At 44.4% G+C, this 20,747-nt stretch overlaps 1 protein-coding gene across 5 annotated transcripts in view; it reads left to right on the forward strand.

The window, feature by feature from the left end:
- LOC146007943 (peroxidasin homolog) overlaps window positions 1-20,747 on the forward strand; it is a 106,244-nt gene that overhangs the window by 1,372 nt on the left and 84,125 nt on the right. For 4 of the 5 annotated variants that reach the window (XM_083146738.1, XM_083146734.1, XM_083146736.1 and 1 more), the window contains exons 2-7: window positions 5,897-5,968; window positions 7,754-7,825; window positions 7,947-8,018; window positions 9,234-9,305; window positions 16,089-16,160; window positions 16,247-16,416. In XM_083146738.1, coding sequence (XP_083002864.1) covers window positions 5,897-5,968; window positions 7,754-7,825; window positions 7,947-8,018; window positions 9,234-9,305; window positions 16,089-16,160; window positions 16,247-16,416 — 530 coding nt within the window. Of the gene's footprint in view, window positions 1-4,840; window positions 5,153-5,896; window positions 5,969-7,753; window positions 7,826-7,946; window positions 8,019-9,233; window positions 9,306-16,088; window positions 16,161-16,246; window positions 16,417-20,747 lie in introns of those variants that run through there. The other variant, XM_083146737.1, reaches the window with a different exon arrangement.

Raw genomic sequence — 20,747 nt, forward strand, 5'->3', positions numbered from 1 at the left:
AAGGGGTGTACACACGGTGAGAGATTGGCAGGAAATTTTGACTAGATAGTCACAATCTCCTAGAAGGTTAGCCAAAATCTCCCTATTTTTTTTCTTTCTCCTGCTTAGTCAATATTGTCTAGCATAGATAGATTGACCATAGATTGACTCTGCAGGCAAGGCAATTTTGACTAGATCATAGACTATGATTGCTTAGAAAAAATCGCTTAGTCAAAATCTCTCCCAAAATTGCTTAGTCAAAATTGTCCATTAGCCAAACACTGCCCGTGTGTACATCCCTTGTCATCTAGTCAAAATTGCCTTACCGGCACAGTCAATCTATGCTAAACAATATTGACTAAGCAGGAGAAAAATAGGGAGATTTTGGTTAACCTTAGGAGATTTTGACTAGTCAAAATCTCCTGTTAAAATCTCTCAGTGTACACCCCTTTACAGTGCAGTGTGGACAATTACCAGTTACCACCTGAAGCATTCAGAAATTTGTTGTCCTGGCATATGTGAATCAGGGTGTTGTGACAGAAGTCCGTTTCATACAGACTAGTGGATGATTTAGTGCAGCAGGAAGTACAATGCTCTACAATAAATAGTTGTGGATTAAAGAAACCATTAATGGCTTGGCTTTCAGCAGTTCCACCACTAAGCATATGACTGCATCAGACTAGTAACTGATCATGAAAATGTTTCTATACAGTATACATATGTATATGTATGACTATGGAAAAAAAAAGGGGGGGGGGGGGGAGGTAGGCAAATGAAATGCTTCCAATAACTGCAATAAATTGCTGTTGTCACTTTGGCTGCATTAACAATAACCTCCCATTTTATTATTTGCATCAGTCTTCATATATGTCCTGTATGCCAGGGGTTCCCAAACTTTTTTGAATCACTGCGCCCTAGGCACCCCTAGGTCAAATGCTTCTTATCGAGAAATTCAGAAAAAATATAAAAAAGTGCATTGTGTTTATATGTCACAGTTATCTGGTGAGGGACAGGATTTGCTTCTGTTTGTCCACATATGTTATTATGATTGGCAGCCACAAACACTGGTTTTGCCTGGTACATTGACCATAAATAATATGAATTTATCCACCCCTGCAAGTGTCCTGAGGCACCCCAGAGTGCCTAGGCAGAGTTTGGGAACCACTGCTGTATGTGATGACAGATGGTGCTGGAATGTTGTGTGTGTGTTTTTTTTTTTTTTTCTTAATGTGTAGCTTATCCCATTTGTAATCCTATGTGTGGATATACTGTATGTCTGTAAAACGGTTTCTCTTTAGAACCTCTCCTGTTACAGTAAGTACGGTGTATCTGCTGGAACCAGTTTTCAGAGAATTTTAATGTCCCTTTTAATTTGTAAAACGTGGCATTTGTGAAAACCACCTGCATCGAGACTCTGCTGTGAAACTCTAAACAAACGTGTGTGGTGGCCTCTGAATTCCCACAGGTTGTACATGAACTGCCTGGCTACCCTGATTACATGCTGGAATCGATCCTGTTTGTTTTGCTTCTTGAGGCCAATCATGTAGAGGAATGCATGACGTAACGTGGCTGGAAATGTTTATTCGTCATTTGAATTTCTATGTGCATCCGGAGCCAATGTGGTTTGTACATACTGTATGCTGTTAGCAGCCCTACGTGTGATCACGCTAATGTATCAAGACTTTGGCATTTTGTATACCCAGCTGTTGGGGAAGTTAAATTGCCAGCTTTTAGTGAGAAAGCCATGCTGGAACTTCTAGTTCTCAAACAGCTACAACCAAATCTTATCTCCTGCTTTAGACAGATGGGTGAAGGATATATCGATCTAATTATTTTTTGCAAATCTAGTCCATGAATTCCACTGAACGTCTGGACAAAAACCATACAGTGCATATACACTTTGCAAATCTTACAAACTACTCTACAATATATCCATGTCTCGTTTGGTCATTAACGATGATACAGGTATAAATGTATGTAGTGTATACACACTACACAATGGCCTTTATTCAGATCTGATTGCAGTACAAATTTGTTTGGAAAATGGGCAAAACCATGTGCACTGCAGGTGGGGCAGATGTAACATGTGCAGAGAGAGTTAGATTTGGGTGAGTTATTTTGTTTCTATAAATATTGGCTGCTTTATTTTTACACTGCAATTTAGATTTCAGTTTCAACACACCCCACCCAAATTTATCTCTCTCGGCACACGTTAAATCTGCCCCACCTGCAGTGCACATGGTTTTGCCCATTTTCCAAACAAATTTGTACTGCAATCAGATCTGAATAAGGGCACATATGCTAAACCTCATTAATGACCGAACCCAGATTGAGCATTGTGTAGGGCTGAGCAGATCCTCCCAAAACATTGTCTAGAGCCCAGGTCTTCAACCTGTGGCCCTCTAGATGTTGTGGAACTACATGTCCCAGCATGCCCTGAGGTTTTTTGGCATGCTCTTAAAGGAAAAAATGTGGCAATGCATGTTGGAACATGTAGTTTCACAACATCTGGAGGGCCCATGTTCTAGAGCAGGGCTGGGCAACACCGGCCCTCCAGTTGTTAATGAACTACACATCCCAGGATGCATTGCATTAGTTTTGCTATGTGGCCATGCTGAAACTGATGCAAGGCATGCTGGGATGTGTAGTTCATCAACATCTGGAGGTCCACTGTTGCCCAGCCCTGGTCTAGAGCATGTGTCTTCAATCTGTGGCCCTCCAGATGTTGTTAAACTACAAATCCCAGCATACCTTGCCACAGTTTTAACACTCCCTTATAGCAAAACTGTGGCAATGCATGCTGGGATTTGTAGTTTCACAACATCTGGAGGGCCGCAGTTTGAAGACCCATGCTCTAGAGGGGTGTCAAACTCAAATTCTTTGGGGGCCGCATCAGCAGTTTGGTCACCCTCAAAGGGCCGCTGTATAATAATAATGCAATGACACCACAGGCTGCTCCCGCTGTATAATAATAATGCAATGACAGCACAGGCTGCTCCCGCTGTATAATATAACAATAGTAATGCCATGACACAAATTATTATACAGGGGGGGCAGCCTGTGGTGTCATTGCATTATTATTATACAGAGGGAGCAGCCTGTGGTGTCATGGCATTACTTTTATATTATACAGGAGGAGCAGCCTGTGGTGTCATAGCATTATTATTATACAGGGGGAGCAGCCTGTGGTGTCATTTCATAATGCCATGACACCACAGGCTGCTCCCCCTGTACAATAATAATGACACCACAGGCTGCTCCCCTGTATAATATAAAAGTAATGCCATGACACCACCACCAGATATATTGTTTTTTTATGTAACTTACTGTATTTTATCCCTCAGGCTCCTTTGCTGCTGCTGCGGCTCCAGTAATTTCAATTCCACTCTCTGCGCCGCGGCCTGTCCTGCTGCGCCCCCCCGACTCTGCCTGCCTTCCTTCCTCTCTGCAGACGCGTGTGTGGGAGGCGTCATCGTCATGACGTCCCCACCCAGCGTCTGCCACTGCCTCGATAAGAGGGAACAGGCTGCCGGGCCCTCCTCCATGTAGCCGTGGAGGCCGGTGGCCATGTTCCTGTGGCCGCAGACATCTTAAAGGACCACAGGAACATGGCCGCCAGCAGTGCAAAAAAAAAACCTCTCAAAAAAGAGAATAAAAGGTGAAGGCTGGCGGCGGCTGCGCGGGCCACATGACGAGGTCTGTCGGGCCGGATTTGGCCCGCGGGGCTTGTGTTTGACACCCGTGAGCATGCATGTCCAAACTATGCCCCCCCCCCAGCTGTTGTGAAACTACATGTCCCATCATGCCTTGCCACGGTTTTGCTATTAGAGAATGTTAGAACTATGGCAAGGCATGCTGGGATGTGTAGTTTCACAACAGCTGGGGGGGGGGGGCATAGTTTGGACATGCCTGGTCTAGAGTGTACCCAGCCTAAGGGCCTTATTCGAGTTCACTCTTTCAGACAAAATCATTCTTAAGGTGCCCATACACGTACCAATTACCCGGTACTTTTTGTGCTAAAATAGCATCGTTGTGCATATGTTGTGCATGGGATGCGATGCTATTTTAGCACAAAAAGTACCGGGTAATTGGTACGTGTATGGGCACCTTTAGATGGACAAAACCATGTGCACTGCAGGGGGGCAGATGTAACTTGTACAAATCTAATTAGATTTGGGTGGGGTTTTACTTCAAAGTGAGATCTATATTGCAGTGTTAAAATAAAGCAGCCAGTATTTACCCTGCAAAGAATCACCAAAAAATCACCAAATCTATTTCTATCTGCACATGTTACATCTGCCCCCCTGCAGTGCACATGGTTTTGTCCATCTAAGAAGGATTTTGTCAGAAAGAGTGAACTCGAATAAGGCCCTAAGTCCGCTACAATGGGCTCTGGGCATAATATGGGCACAATAGTGTGGCGGGACTGTAGGTATCCCAATACACTATCTTCTGTGTCTTGGAATATGGTGGGATCATGCAGTGGTCTAGTCTGCAAATAAAGGGGCAGATGTATTAAATCTGTAGAAATGATAAAGTGGAAGGTGGTAACACATCAGCCATTAACTGTCAAGTTACAGGCTGAGTTTAAAAAAATGACTGTTGGGTGCTAATAGGCTGGTGCTTTATCACCTTCCACTTCATCCCCAGGCTTAATACATCTACCCCGTAACTGTTTTATGAACAATGGTTAGGTAGACATCATAATTGCCAAAATATATAACACCATTGTCTCCATCTTCAAAGTGTCTTGTATATGTAGACTTGCATAACAGCCAGTGAACCAATCCTTTACTTTGGTTCCCAACCCTATTCCCTAACCTGCCAGCCATGTCCTATTTTTTTGTACTGCAATTGTGCATTCTATATTTCCTTGTGCACAAAGCATACCAGTGCTGTCCCACTGGGATTGTAAACAAAGTCTTACTAGTTTATAATTGTTTGTTTTGGCAGGTCCACATACTGTGTTCTGCTAAATGTCATTCTTTATCTCCTTTTCTAGCAATGTTGCTGGCTCTCCCCTTGGAATTGGTTCCTCAAACCTGAAATATTTCCAGCTAAATTGACAGATTGCGTAGATTAATGTCTGCTGTTGGCCTTTTGTGTTATTATAAGAGGGGCACATAACGTTCTTTATGGATGATGTCAGTAATTGTCATTCTTTATGGGTGATGTAAGTAATTGTCTCTTTGGCGGTGATTTACTCGTTTCTGTACGCCACACAATGCTTCTCCATGATCCACAACTCCTCTGTTCCAGGAATAATTGATTCATTGTATATTGAGATGATCACCCAGAACCTTTGCTGGACTCTGATGTTCCTTTTTAATGGACATTCTTACAAGAAAGTGCTGGCAGTACAATTATGCACAGTAATGTGATAAATGAAAAGTAATGTGTGAAGCAGGCTAAAAGTACCCAAACACTGTGCAATTGTCCAATAATCTGGTGATCATCGCCCTGTTTTAGGGCATATGGTAAAGGCATGAGCGTTTTGGCGAAATGCAGATAAAACATCTGGAATTGTTCACCTTCAGTTATCCGATTTGGTTAGCCTGGGCAGAAAGTCCTGATGCTGTGCATTCTAGATGATCTGCCCATACAGTATTTCCTACAGTTTTATTCTGATTTACCTTATCCTTCTTGTGGGTGAATATGCAAACTAAGGGGCAGATGTATGAAGCAGTAATAATGGAGGAACCATGAGCCTGTGGAGAAGTTGCCCATGGCATCCAATCAGCTGCTCTGTATAATTTTAGATCATGCAAATTATAGATGTTGGTTGTGCTGATTGGTTGCCATGGGCAACTTGTCCACTGGCTCACTTCTCCTCCCTTTATCGCTGCTTCATACATCTGACCCTTCGTATGGTGTGGCAAAAAACTAACAACCTCCATTTCTGCTTTTGTCTCTGCAGTGACTTACGTTTCAACCACATAAGAGAGATAAATTCGGGTGCCCTTCTGAAGCTGACCAACCTCAACACTTTGTAAGCTGCTTTGTGATATCTTTGTCTCTTGGATTAGTAATCTGGAAGGGTTTTCTATGTCTCTAATGAGCCCCTCTGCAACCAATTGATAGATCGATCATGCTTGTCACAAATGGAATAATAATAATATATGTGGAGCTTGAAATCTTATCTTATGTAAATCAGTACATGTGAAAGGAAAATGTGTTTACATTCAATAAGAGTAGTAATTTGTGAGAGAAAATTGCACATGTTGCTTTATTATCTCCAAATGAAGGACACTTCTGTATCTAGAAGTAACTCCATTGTGGTTTCTTTTTCCTGGAGCTTAGATGATGTCATTAAGCCTTGTACTTTCACCACAAAAAACACTGCAGCGTCTCTTCAATCCTGGAACCCACAGACTTATGGGTACACTCATTTGAAAGGGGCCCCTAATATTGTTTGAACACAAGGAAAACCCCCACATTGTTGAAATTCCCAAGAAGCCCTGGCCTAGAGGAGTATATTCCCTATTCTCCATGTATTACTCATCGCATCCACAAGTGTTCCAGATGAGGCAGCCATGTTGGGCGTACTATGAAGGTTACACTGTGGGAGGTGAGCTAGGGATGGCCATCTTTGCCTTTGCCATCGATGGCTAAAGTGCAACTGCCCATTGATTAGTGTATAACTATGCAATGGATGACCATCGATAGTTTTACATATTGATGGTCATCCATTATGTTTGACTGATTGGCCTGTGGGCCAATCAAAACACATGGGCGGGGCTTCACGGGTGTCTGAGGCGGAGCTATGCTCCGTGTCCTGGCACTTTTGGAAAAAAACAAAAGCAAAACATCGGTTTTGCTGTGCCATCGATGGAGGGAAACCACCTGATTCATTGTGAATCATCGATGGCCATCCCTAAGGTTATTTAGGAGTGCTCCCACTTTTCTCATCTGTTCTGTGAAGCAGTATACATGTGTGTACTGCAGAATTAAATTACTAATATTGATGATGAAATGTGTTAAAACAAAAATATCTTTAACTTTTAATTTTATTTTAGCTTTACAGAGGAGCGGATAATTAGTCCAAAGATTAAGGGGTTTAAATCTTCCAGTGCTTTAGGATTTGTTCTTGCAATTCAGAGCTCATCTAAAGGTGCATGTACTGTAGTTATTACTTTTTACCGTTCTTGTGGATTTTTCTATGTAGTTTTGCAATTGTAAACGCAAAATACGGTGTCACAGCATTTAAGACCAGCTGTGAACGATTTAAGCCTATTTTGTGTAAGACTTTGAGAGTTTGTAAAGTTAGTGCACTATGTTATGGTCATTACTGTGCACTAAAACTGTTTTGCCTGCCATGTTTGATAGAAACATAGAATTTGACGGTAGATAAGAACCACTTGGCCCATCTAGTCTGCCCCTTTTTTTTTACCCTTCAGGTAATCTCAACCCTTTTTAATCCTTATTTCTTTGTAAGGATATTCATATGCCTATCCCAAGCATGTTTAAATTGTTCTACTGTCTTAGCCTCTACCACCTCTGATGGGAGGCTATTCCACTTATCCACTACCCTTTCTGTGAAATTATTCTTTCTAACATTTTCCCTGAACCTACCTCCCTCCAGTTTCAGTGCATGTCCTCGTGTTTTATTACTTCTTTTCCTTTGAAGAAAATTTTCCTCCTGTACTATGTTAAAACCCTTCATATATTTGATAGTTGCAGCATCTAGCGTAAGATTGATGCCAGAAATTGGAGAACATTGATACAGTAAACACTGCAATTTACATTCAATTAAACCTGTTATGTTCTTATTCAGATTGCTGAACAACAACCAAATCAGACTGATTTCACAGAGAACTTTTGAGACGCTGGCAAACCTGAAGCAACTGTAAGTTTATGAAGCAGGTCCACATCATTCCTTTTCTCACATGCAAGCCCCTTGTCCGCTTGCCCACATGCAAACATGAGCCCAGACTAGGGTTTTTTTAAGAACATTTTTTCTTTTACAGCTATCTGTACAAGAATGATATCCGCAGTATACAGAAGAATGCTTTCCATGGGCTGCGTTCACTGGAGCAGCTGTGAGTAAGGGGGTTATTCTAGTTTCTTCAGTCCCCCCGTGCACTCGATTTCTGCACATGTGCAGACGCAGGATGCAAGTGGGCACGGCGAACTACATGTTCACTGTCCCGCTCGCACCTAGCAGTGGGGGCGTGGGTTGGTGGCGGGAGGCACAGCCCATGAGAACGCCCAGCGTTTCATGGTGTATTCATGAAACCGCTGGGCATTCCCATGCAAATAGCCTGGTGATGTGGGTGCGGGGGGCGGCAGCAGCTGACATCAGCTGCCCGCCTGCTTCCCGCACAGGGTGCTCGCAGATCAGAGACACCATAGAGGTGTTTCTGATCTGCATGCATTGGAGATATCATTCAATGGTCGCCCAAGGCTGCAAATGGATGATTATGCAAATCATCCATTCGCAGTTCTGCGGGGAGGGTGCCTCTGGCACTGCGGATGGCAGGCGGCGTATGGTCCACACGCAATGCTGCAAAATTTGCCGCTTTGCGTGTCGACGAGAAGAAGGTCCTAAATCTGAGAGCAAGCTCTAAATCAGCGAGGTGACTGGCAAGCAAACCTCACTGGCTAGGTTTTAATTAAAAACATGTCTTTTAATTGAGCATTAGAACATGGTATGTTCATTTGGGAATCTACAAATGACTTGCACATTCAAAAATGTATATATTATTCTCATTTATGAGAAAATAGTCTACATTGAATGTTCAACAATGTTAATGTTATTTTAAAGTGGCTCACCATTGTATCAGCTACTAGCGCTAGGGCTTTTGAGCCTGATTAGACGTTGTCCATGAAAGGGTTAAGGCCAATCTACTGGCCGCTGATATCTATACGACATTGGCGGTTTGCCTGTTTCAGTTGGCAGGGAGGGACTTTTACGTATTATTAGAGGAAAATATAATCCTTGTGCTGCGCGTACTGTATTGTGGGTATTTATGGGAGTGCAGTACTTGTGCCCTATGAGTTTTATTTCCTTGATAACTGCTGTTATAGTAGTGTGCAAGGTTATTACCATTTCCCACAGGTGATCAAATCTATTCCTGGGTGTCCCTGAATGAAATAAACACAATGGTGCACATGTAATTAGGATATACTTCATAAGATGCTAATAAAATAATTGTCAGTATTGTATTGCAGTATAAATGCTCATTGATGGACATTACCCACCAAAGGAACGCAGTTTGTATGTGTTGTATGTCTGTGTCTGCCCTCTCCACCAGGTATCTTCACTTCAATAACCTGGAAACGCTAGATGCAGAGACCTTTGGTGACCTCCCTATGCTGGAGAGACTGTAAGTAAGATATTTGCTGTCCCTCATGAGACCATTTTGAATGTAAAATAACAGGAGGGTTTAGGTTAGTTAATCCTATTTAAGAATATTGTAGTCACTGGGAGCATATAATGGTATCTGGTCAATAGGAATACACCAACAATTCTACAAGATCCATATGGAAATGAACAACACATGAAAAGGTCCACGTTAGTATTTTTTTAACCATACACTTACCATCCATGTGGGCTCCGATTGGGAATGTTAAAGCATAGCGAGCAAAGCGGAACACTAATTTGGGGTCCATGTGATGAAATCTACAATTTGACACCAAACTAAAATAAAAAAAACTCATGTTGGCCTTTGCTTGTATTAACCTTTTTACTTTTGTCGACTATTTGGTGTCGACCTACGCTAAGCATGGCCAAACTATGGCTCTCCAGCTGCCCTGCCACAGTTTTGCTATTAGGGAAAGCTAAAACTATGGCAAGGCATGCTGGGATGTGTCGTTTCACAACAAACCTATACAATTGTGACCTTAGTCACACAAAAGCGCTGGTTCTAATAACACTCAATGTTAATATTCAGTAGGACAGACCTCAATTATTACACACCTGGATTACAGAAGGCAGCAAAGTTTATACCGACTGGGTACTACTGCAGCCCCTAACAGGAGGGTGTGTGCCTCAGGAAGACAATGTGGGGATTTTCTAGTTTTCTGTGGCAAAAGCTCACAGTAACTAATCAGAGGCGCAGCTGTACTCAGTCACGTAAATAGCCAGATGGGATTTATAAACACATTATAACAAATTATTAAAAAAATCATAAAACTTCATTTAAAGTGCACTTTACAATGACACCCACATAAAAGACAAACCACATATAACACTAAAGTCACTGGCATAAATGGTTTTGAGGCTAGAAATGGCTCTGAATCCTTGGCCATAAGTATGCAAAGTAATGAGGCAGAACACCTATAGTTACCAGTCCCGCTCTTAGTGGATACTCCACTGGCAATATTGTATTCCTGGGATAACGATGGTAATAACCAGATTGCAGCTCCCCTTCCTTTACCAGAGTAGCTTTCCGGAAAGCTGTATTGTTAGAGGTATTTGCTGCAGCCAATCAGAGTCAAGCAAGCCGCTCTTTAACAGTTACCGCTGATTGCATTATAGTAGAGTCGGGGCAGGATACAGTTCAAAAACGCGTTTCTCCGCCTATGTAAGACATAACAGCGGCTTCCTCAGTCAACTGAGGAAGCTGCTGATGTGTCTTACAATTGCAAAAGTTTAGTAGGAGAATTGTACTTCTGGCAGATCGTCATTTAACATTGCGTACTGGCAACACCACCTCAGTGCTGGCTGGCAGGATGAATGCACCATAACACTTCTGCGGAACTTCATGGGTGGACTGCATCCCTAAGCAAGCCCAGCTTAGCCTCCTGAACAAAATACATACATTTCTGGGTGGTGACCGCAATACCATTAGGTTTGTCATTAAGGATGATGGCAGGATAGACCTACATCATAGTTTCTATAGAGGAAGTACAAACACGTAGCTCAGATGCCGATGAGTCACTGGGTTTCTCTAGAATTGAACTTAATTGATCAAAATGTAATAAGCTCTGATAAATTGGGGAAGAACGAAGGTCAAGTATTTCTGACTTGTAAATGATTTACTTGAGTATTTTTTAGCAAAATATCTACCAACAATAGTTTGGGGTTTTCTGGTGGATTTTCAAACTGTAGATTTACTAAAGCCAAACCCGACTGGAAACCGATGAAAACTCGCACTGAAAAGTAGAAAAGAACATTGGCTCACTATTCATGTATTTAGCATTAGAAGTAGAAAATCCACCAAACATGTTGTGAGCTAGCTGGTCAATCAGGAGAAGCATAATCTTATAATTATAGCCTACCTCCCAACATGGGAGTTAAAAGATGAACTGTTGCACATGTCCTAAAAAGGGTGTAGCCTCTTAGCGTGCCCAGCTCTTCAGGGGATGTTGGACTTACCGCAGCACTCTAAAGATGTCATGGGCATGTGCATGGCATCTATTCATCAACTGCTCTGGCAATATTAAGTAATTATTTATTAGTGAATTTAAATGTTTTTAAAAATGGGGAAACGGTTATCTAGTTTTATAATGGAGCACTATTATATTCTCCCTCTATGCCAACTGTGATGTTAAAGTATGAGCAAGACTGTTTATAAGAAAAAAAAAACACTTGTCGACCTTCTGACCATGTAGACCTAATGCATGTCAACCTTTTGATGTGTCTACCCTCTGCCTGTCGACCTAGACACTGTTGACCGAATGATCCACACCCTTACAAGACTACATCAAAATCGCTGGATTGTACACCGTGATTTGGTGCTTCAAACCCCTAAAAACCAAGGGGTAAACTTACTAAGATAGTAGTTCTGTTAACCAGCAGGTGCTAAATAAGAAGTAGAAGTACCATGGGCAGCATACCATCTTCAGAAGAACTCTCATCTTAGCATATTTAGCCCTTAGCATATTTACCCCTTACTCTCTCTATGGTTCAACAGAGAAAAGGCAATGTCAAGCATGCTGTGCTATTAAAGAGCTATAGAACAGGAATAAGTTTTCATTTAATTGTAATTTACCTACAGTAACTAGCCACAGCTCCTACCTTTTGTGAAGGAGCCCCTGCTGCCAGTTGGTCACAGCACCTGCTCAATGGAACTGATGGACACTAACAGCGGCACATGTGCACAAGCAAACCCGCTGTTTCTATGGACTGCATATGCTGCAGCCCATAGCAGCCGGCTAGTGCTGACAATCAGGCAGGAAGTGACTACAGGAAGCCAGCTCTGTTAATCACAACATTGGTCTGGCAATCTGAGTGGGGAGAAACACATCCCAATGGAACCGCTTGTACTGTGGGTGACTGGCAGGTAGGACTTCCAATAAGAAGTTCCAACACAATCACAGAGTAGCCAGTGCAGTCACAGACTTCAACTGACTCACTGCAGTGGCAGATCTTACTGCGGAGAGGGGGTAGGTCCCACAAGGGCCAATGGCTACAGTTATAGGTAGCAGACTAGCATAGTCCTGTTTTGTTGGATATTTGTTTCTTAAAACTCTGTTTAAAGCCATTGGAGGGAATAATCATAGTATGCCACAATACAGGAGAAATTGAAGTTCTATTGTCGAGAAACGCAGCAATTTAGGCAGTTTAGTGAGATCATATTAAAACAACCTTTTTCAAAAGCTCTCACAATGGCTATTCTTTAGACCCACCTCGGTGAAATTCTGAATTTCAAAGTAAATAGAATATGTGTGCTCATCACTGCACATCTTTCCATTTGTGAAAATCTCCACTAAGGGGACAAATTAGAGTTTCACTTGATCCAGAGTTGGAATGTCTTTGTAAATAGTGTCTTCCATCCTCTTTAGGAGAAATGGAGGCATTACAGAACATTTTAGAAAGAACAATGAGTTCTCTTGTTCCTGTAACACAGTGGGTCCTCTTTCATTTTTTTTTTTTTTCATTTGCAGAAAAAAAACACCAGGTGGCAAAAGCTATATAAAAATGTGTTCCATGTCTCCATATACTTCACACAATACACTGTATTAAATCTAAAAGATATACTGTGCACTGGTCTTATGCACGGTTCATAAATATACAGATGGATCGGGTCCCATCTTTGGGCGGAGCTCGCCAGATCCCTTGCACTGGCAAGCGCCGGCGATAGAGACTGGGACGCGCGTGCGTCTCGCACGCACGCGCGTCCCAGTTTCCTGTTGGCGGGGGGACGGGATCCCTGTCGGTCTCCGCTTCAGGGAGACAGACAGGGTTAGGGGGGGGGTGCGGCAAGGCGGCGTGTACCCGGGGCGACCGTCGGCGAGGCGGCGGGGATCCCCGTTGTAAGGGGACGCGCGCACACCTCGTGCGCGCGCGTCCCCTCCGGTGGCTGGTGAATCTTCCGCCATCCCCTGCAAAGCTGGGACCCGCTCCATCTGTAGCAGCTTTATATTTCATCTGCACTATTACAATGTTACTCATTTAGATGATAATGATTTGACAGAATGTACAGTATGTACGCAGTTCAAAGTTAGCAGCAGCGTCGGGACTACCATCAGAAATTGTGGGGCCTGGGATTGACCAATAGGCAGACCCCAAGCAATACCTGTAGAGTCTAATATCTTCTGTGCCAGTGTTGTCTAATAGGGGAGCCAAGAAATATCTAGATCTATGCCCTCTACAGCCTTGTACTAGTACTGACATGGGGTTATTTTTTACTATGATGGGCCTAATGGCTCCTGAAGTGCTGGGCTTATTGCCCACTATGGTGCCACAGGCCTAAAATACCTGAACATACCCACTTTCCTAGTGTCAGAACCATGTTGGACATGTAGGGAAGCACCAATAATACCTTAGCAGTCCTGTCTCATTCGGCTGTACCAAACCTGGTTATGCCATGGAAGCCTATGCTATACTCTTCAGAAGTGATCTGCTCCCCACTGCCTTTGGGATTCTATGGGGTGACCGCTTCTTTAAGCTTTTTGCAACACCTGCCACCTTCCAGGGCTTCTGGTGTCTGCTCCCTCTTCTTCTTTAGCATCTTCTCTGCAAGTTCGGCCTCTGCACGCTCTCTTTCCACAGTTCTCTTTTGCCACCTGAGCAGGCTAACTCTACCCATCATCTGAATGCAGCCATTCTAGCCAGCCACCATTTTTCAAGAGGAGCAATAATATCAGAGACCCACTCTATTATGGCAGGTACTGGATCTGGCAAGATCCAGGTCTGTGAATGATGACCGTAACTGTGTGATGATGGTGCCAGGGGCATTATTGCCTAGCCAAAGGGACTCTCCATAGCCAGGGTGTCGCTTGTCTGTAGGGAGAGGAGTTGGACTGTAGATGGCTGCTGTGTCGCTCACACTGTTATTGTGTCTAGTGATCAGCAGCTTCCCTACTGGGACTCCCGGCAGCTTGACAGGGATCGGAATGGACAAGGAAGTAGAGAGTCACGAGTGCAATGCAGCATGTGCCACCAGGCCTGGCCAAGTTATGGGGTAACGGGGACTGTTGGCACAGCCTATGCATTGTGTTTCTACTTAATTTCCGAGTGGCCAGAGCATTTTTTTTTTTAATGCTCCTGAACTTCAGGGTCCAAACGGGTGTCCTCTTTGTGGCATCCTGGTATCTTAAGCTTGTGTTTTGTGTTTCTAATGTCTGATCACTTTGAATACTGTATATACAAACCGTCTCGCTTGTAACTTATACTTAAGGTGTTCTTGGTAGCACCCATTCATTGATATATAATCTCTTTGATGTGAGGAGCCTGTCACAACCATTTCTGATGTGACACAGTGTCTCAGGGTTAATAAAAAAAAATATCACCTGATCTGTCTAAAACTGGCTTAAACATCCCATTTTACTATGTGACAACATTACCAGCACTAAGGTTTGATTTGATTCAAAGGATAAAAGTAGCCCTGGATTCCGGATACCTACATGTACTGTACCAGTGTGGATCTTTTGATTTACACAAAAATGCTACAGTAAAGATTTCTGTATTCTATGCCACATTTAACACCTGAATATAAAGATGGAAATGCAGGAAGAAAGGTGAATGTGTTAGAGAAAGCAGCTGTATAATGGACTAATAAATAGGTATGCTACTGTATATAAGATTGATGTGTACATAGCCTGAAATGAACAGGTGCTGCTGTATGTTGGGCAGAGGAGGATTTCCTGTAAGGCCCAGCAGTCCCCAAGGAGCCCCATAAATATATCTAAAATGATCCCAGAGGAGCATTGCACGACTACTGCGTGGCATTATGACATCACATGGACCTGCCCACTCTCCCAAAGTCCCTTTTTGATGTTCTTTAATAGGATAGAAAAAATATTTCGACATACAGAATGGTTTCATCCACTGAATGCAGTCAGAACTTTTAAATGTGACACAGGTATTCCATCTACCTCCAAAAGACCTACGGCCTGATTCAGATTTGTACGCAATGCAAATATTTATGCAGCTGAGGATTTAGTGGTAGACTGTGCTCACGACAAGGTCATTTATCGATCATGGCTGAATTATGACAGGAAAAAGGGGGTGTATATTGTTTTTGTCCCTTCTGGATGGGTCGTGTTGGTAGGTAGTGATTGTATACTGTATATTACATTTAAACTACTGGAGTATATTAGATTTAAAATAAAAGTGTAATAATGCCTGGATACTGTTTAGAGCTCCACCTAATTGAGAGACATTTCATTTATAAAGTGTCCTTGTGGTGGAACAAATACAATGTAAACAACCTTACACTACACACAGGTGATGCAGTAGATTTTATTTTTTTATCTTGTCACATGCAAGAAGCAGCTTCTATACTACATACACACTGGGAACGGAGTCAGGAGAGCTACTGATGTCATTGTGCTCTGAAAGAGGGCACCCGGGGTACAGTATCCCCTGTGTGTGTGTGTGTCCCGTCAATTTGGCTATGGCTATGCTATCGATGCCAACAGCAAAAATATAGTGCTATGGATTGTCTGAGGAGGGCCCAAACCCTTATCTTGCCTAGGTCCCCATGTGGTCTAAATCCACCTTTGCTGTACGGTTGCATAAGGTATCTCTTAGCTTAGATGTCTTTGCCATAGAGAATGGGTAAGTGATCTTAGGCTGTATGGAAACATGGGCTGGTGCCAGAGTGAAGATTGTAACTGAAATGCTGTGAAGTAGGTTGGCACTACAAAGGTGATAATATGAAGGATTATCAGCAATGGCATAGTGTTGCTGTGTTGGGTAAGTGGTGTTCTCTCTGCAGATTCCTGCACAATAACCGGATTACCAGGATTCAACCACAAACTTTCTCTCAACTCCCGTCTCTGACACGCTTGTAAGTAACCATTTAATTACAGTTCAAAACATTACTGCTTATGGTTAGTAAAGATACTAAACTCTAATTAACCTCTCTCTGGTAAGACGTTTGGATTCTAACCCCTTCACCTGTGACTGTGAGCTGGTGTGGCTGGTGGATCTTCTTAGGAAGCTCTCTGAGAGGAGCAGCACGCACACAGCTGTGACATGCGAGCATCCGGTCCATCTGCGCGGGATGTCTGTGAGCTTGCTCTCTGCTGACCAGTTTAACTGCGGTAAGCCTGAGGATTTTATATCTTTTTAATATGATGTCTTCCACTGAAATCTCTCGAACCAACACAACCCCTAATACTGAAAAGCTTTACAGGTCGTATCTAACTTAATTTTTTAGACTGCAAATTCATTGTTCTGCCTTGCTTAAGCTAAAATAAAGAAATAAGGGATGAATCCAATAAAAAATTCTGTAGGGTGTTTACCTTTTTCTTTTCCCTATTCAATTAAACAAGGTTTCATTTTACACGGCAGAGCTGTCCTGTAGTCTGAAAACAGTGTTCCATGACAAAAACAGATCTAAAATCCGATGCCCTTTTCTTTATTCTCATTTTTTTTAAGATCATTGATAACTTTGACATGTATCCTTTCATTGGCCCTTATTAAGATCTGATCGCAGTACAAATTTGTTTGGAAAATGGGCAAAACCATGTGCACTGCAGGTGGGGCAGATGTAACATGTGCAGAGAGAGTTAGATTTGTGTGAGTTATTTTGTTTCTGTGCAGGGTAAATATTGGCTGCATTATTTTTACACTGCAATTTAGATTTCAGTTTCAACACACCCCACCCAAATTAAACTCTCTCTGCATATGTTACATCTGCCCCACCTGCAGTGCACATGGTTTTGCCATTTTCCAAATACATTTGTACTGCAATCAGATTTGAATAATGTCCATAGTGTAGGAAGGATACATGTCCTCTTGCAGGGCATTTGAAAGTTAATGCAGGGCTGCCGATAGGGGGGTGCTATTGGTACAGCTGTCCCGGGCCCTGGCCTCTTGAAGAGACCGGCAGCTCGAAGTGAAAAGTGAAGTGGGTACTTGGGAAGTTTCACGGCGCCAGCGGGGCTTGTGTAGTTTCTTTTACATAGATTTGCGAGCGTAGAAACCGGAAGTAGGCCATGCTGGCGCCGTGAAACTACTCAAGTACCGTGAAGAGTGAAGTGAAGAGGGTACTTGTGTAGTTTCACGGCACCAGCGGGGCTTGTGGGTACTTGTGTAGTTTCACGGCGCCAGCGGGGCTTGTGTAGTTTCACGGCGCCAGCGGGGCTTGTGTAGTTTCACGGCGCCAGCGGGGCTTGTGTAGTTTCACGGCGCCAGCGGGGCTTGTGTAGTTTCACGGCGCCAGCGGGGCTTGTGTAGTTTCACGGCGCCAGCGGGGCTTGTGTAGTTTCACGGCGCCAGCGGGGCTCGCTTCGCTCGCCCACGCTGCGGGCTGGCGCCGTGAAACTACTCAAGTACCGTGAAAAGTGAAGTGTAAAGTAAAGTGTGTTGGCGTGGAGTTTAGAAAAGAAAGTGTGGCGAGCGCAGCGAGGGGACGCGGACACCTGTGAAGCCCGTGAGGGGACGCGGACACCTGTGAAGCCCGTGAGGGGACGCGGATACCTGTGAAGGTATCCGCGTCCCCTCGCGGGGCTCGCCACGCTTCGGGCTCGGTGGCTCGCTGCGCTCGACACACTTTCTATTCTCAACTCCACGCCGACGTGGATCGTGGGGGTATGAAAAGGTCGTAGGACGCGTACCGCCGCCCCTCGCGGGCTCGCTGCGTTGATAGTGGGGGTGGTACAGCCTCAAAAATGCCATTTGGGGGCCATTGAACATGTTCCATACTAATTCCAATGCATTTGGGTGCTTTTCAGTGAAAAATTGTATGCAATCGCATGTGATGCGATTTTTTCGCATACGATGGCCATCGTGGGAGCCGTGATAATCCACAAGTACCGAAAAGTAAAGTGAAATGAGTAAAGTGAAGTGTGAAGAATGAAGTGAAAAGTGGAGTATAAAGTTGAGAGTGGAGTGTGAAGTGGGTACTTGTGGATTATCACGGCTCCCATCGCATGCCATATATAGGGGGAGATTCTCTAAACAAGGAATGCGGTAAAAACCCCCGTTATCGGGGTTTTTACCGCATTTTGGGATGCTGTAAGCATCCCCCGCCGGGTTAACGCGGCGGGGGGCATCGCCAGAAAAATCTGGTGATGCCCCATAGAAGCCAATGGGCTTCTACCGCATCCCTCCGCCGCCCCGCGCCGCCGCCCCGCATCGGCCCCTCCCCCCTCACCTGTGTCCGGGCAGCGCAGTGCTGCCCGGACCTGTGACCTCCTCCCTGCACTGATCCTCTTCCGGGTGCAGGGAGGAGGAGAGCCCGGCGCAGCAGCAGCAGCAGCGCCGGGTGTGGGAGGGAGGGGGGAGCCGCCGGGACCTGCTGGGACCCGGCGACTCCCTCCGCAAAGGACAGATCTTAACGCAAGAGCTGTCCTTTGCTTTAATTATCGCATATGTTACAACATATGCGATAATTAAGTATGCGATGGGCGGCGAAGGGGGCGGAGATTCTTAGAGAATCTCCCCCATAGTGGCATGCGATGCGATTTTTACAGATTTTTGCAGTTTTTAGTCAAAATCGCATCGCATACGATTTTTCACTGAAAAGCATCCAAATGCATTGGAATTAGTATGAAACATGTTCAATGGCCCCCAAATAGCATTTTTTGAGGCTGTACCACCCCCACTATCAACGTGAACCCGAAGCGTGGTGAGCCCGCGAGGGGCGGCGGTACGCGTCCTACGACCTTTTCATACCCCCACTATCTACGTCAGCGTGGAGTTGAGAATAGAAAGTGTGGCGAGCGAAGCGAGCCACCAAGCCCGAAGTGTGGCGAGGGGACGCGGACACCTGTGAAGCCCGTGAGGGGACGCGGATACCTGTGAAGGTATCCGCGTCCCCTCGCGGGGCTCGCCACACTTCAGGCTCGGTGGCTCGCTGCACTCGCCACACTTTCTGTTCTCAAGTCCACGCCGACGGGGATAGTGGAGGTATGAAAAGGTCTTAGGACGCGTACCGCCGCCCCTCGTGGGCTTGCTGCACTCGCCACGCTTCGGGTTCGCGTTGATAGTGGGGGTGGTACAGCCTCAAAAATGCCATTTGGGGGCCATTGAACATGTTTCATACTAATTCCAATGCATTTGGGTGCTTTTCAGTGAAAAATCGTATGCAATCGCATGCGATGCGAGTTTTTCCGCATACGATGGCCATCGTGGGAGCCGTGATAATCCACAAGTACCCAAAAGTGAAGTGAAAAGTGAAGGGAAATGTGAAGTGAAAAAAAGTGGAAAGTGAAGTGAGGTGTGGAAAGTGAAGTGAAGTGAGGTGTGAAAAGTGAAGTGAGGTGTGGAAAGTGAGTGTGAAGTGGAGTGTGGAAAGTGGAGTGGAGTGAAGTGTGGAAAGTGAAGTGTGGAGTGGAGTGTGGAAAGTGAAGGAAAGTGAAGTGGAGTGTGGAAAGTGAAGTGGAGTGTGGAAAGTGAAGTGGAGTGTGGAAAGTGAAGTGGAGTGTGGAAAGTGAAGTGTGGAAAGTGGAGTGTGGAAAGTGGAGTAAGTGAAGTGAAGTGGAGTGTGGAAAGTGGAGTGTGTGAAGTGAAGTGGAGTGTGGAAAGTGAAGTGGAAAGTGAAGTGGAGTGTGGAAAGTGGAGTGTGGAAAGTGGAGTGGAGTGTGGAGTGGAGTGTGGAAAGTGGAGTGGAGTGTGGAAAGTGAAGTGGAGTGTGGAAAGTGAAGTAGAGTGAAGTGTGTGAAGTGGAGTGTGGAAAGTGAAGGAAAGTGAAGTGGAGTGTGGAGTGTGGAAAGTGGAGTTGTAGTGGTGTGGAAAGTGGAGTGTGGAAAATGAAGGTGGAAGTGGAGTGTGGAAAGTGGAGTGTGGAAAGTGGAGTGGAGTGTGGAAAGTGGAGTGAAGTGTGGAAAGTGGAGTGTGGAAAGTGGAGTGGAGTGTGGAAAGTGGAGTGGAGTGTGGAAAGTGAAGTGGAGTGTGGAAAGTGAAGTGGAGTGTGGAAAGTGAAGTGGAGTGAAGTGTGGAAAGTGAAGTGGAGTGTGGAAAGTGAAGGAAAGTGAAGTGGAGTGTGGAAAGTGGAGTGTGGAAAGTGGAGTGTGGAAAGTGGAGTGTGGAAAGTGAAGTGGAGTGTGGAAAGTGGAGTGTGGAAAGTGAAGTGAAGTGTGGAAAGTGAAGTAGAGTGTGGAAAGTGAAGTGGAAAGTGAAGTGTGGAAAGTGAAGTGGAGTGTGGAAAGTGAAGTGGAGTGTGGAAAGTGAAGTGAAGTGGAGTGTGGAAAGTGAAGTGAAGTGAAGTGTGGAAAGTGGAGTGAAGTGTGGAAAGTGAAGTGGAGTGTGGAAAGTGAAGTGAAGTGGAGTGTGGAAAGTGAAGTGAAGTGGAGTGTGGAAAGTGAAGTGGAGTGTGGAAAGTGGAGTGAAGTGTGGAAAGTGGAGTGAAGTGTGGAAAGTGGAGTGTGGAAAGTGAAGTGGAGTGTGGAAAGTGAAGTGGAGTGTGGAAAGTGAAGTGGAGTGTGGA

Source organism: Crinia signifera, chromosome 6 (genome assembly GCF_055691185.1).
Source record: "Crinia signifera chromosome 6, ASM5569118v1, whole genome shotgun sequence".
NCBI lineage: Eukaryota > Metazoa > Chordata > Amphibia > Anura > Myobatrachidae > Crinia > Crinia signifera.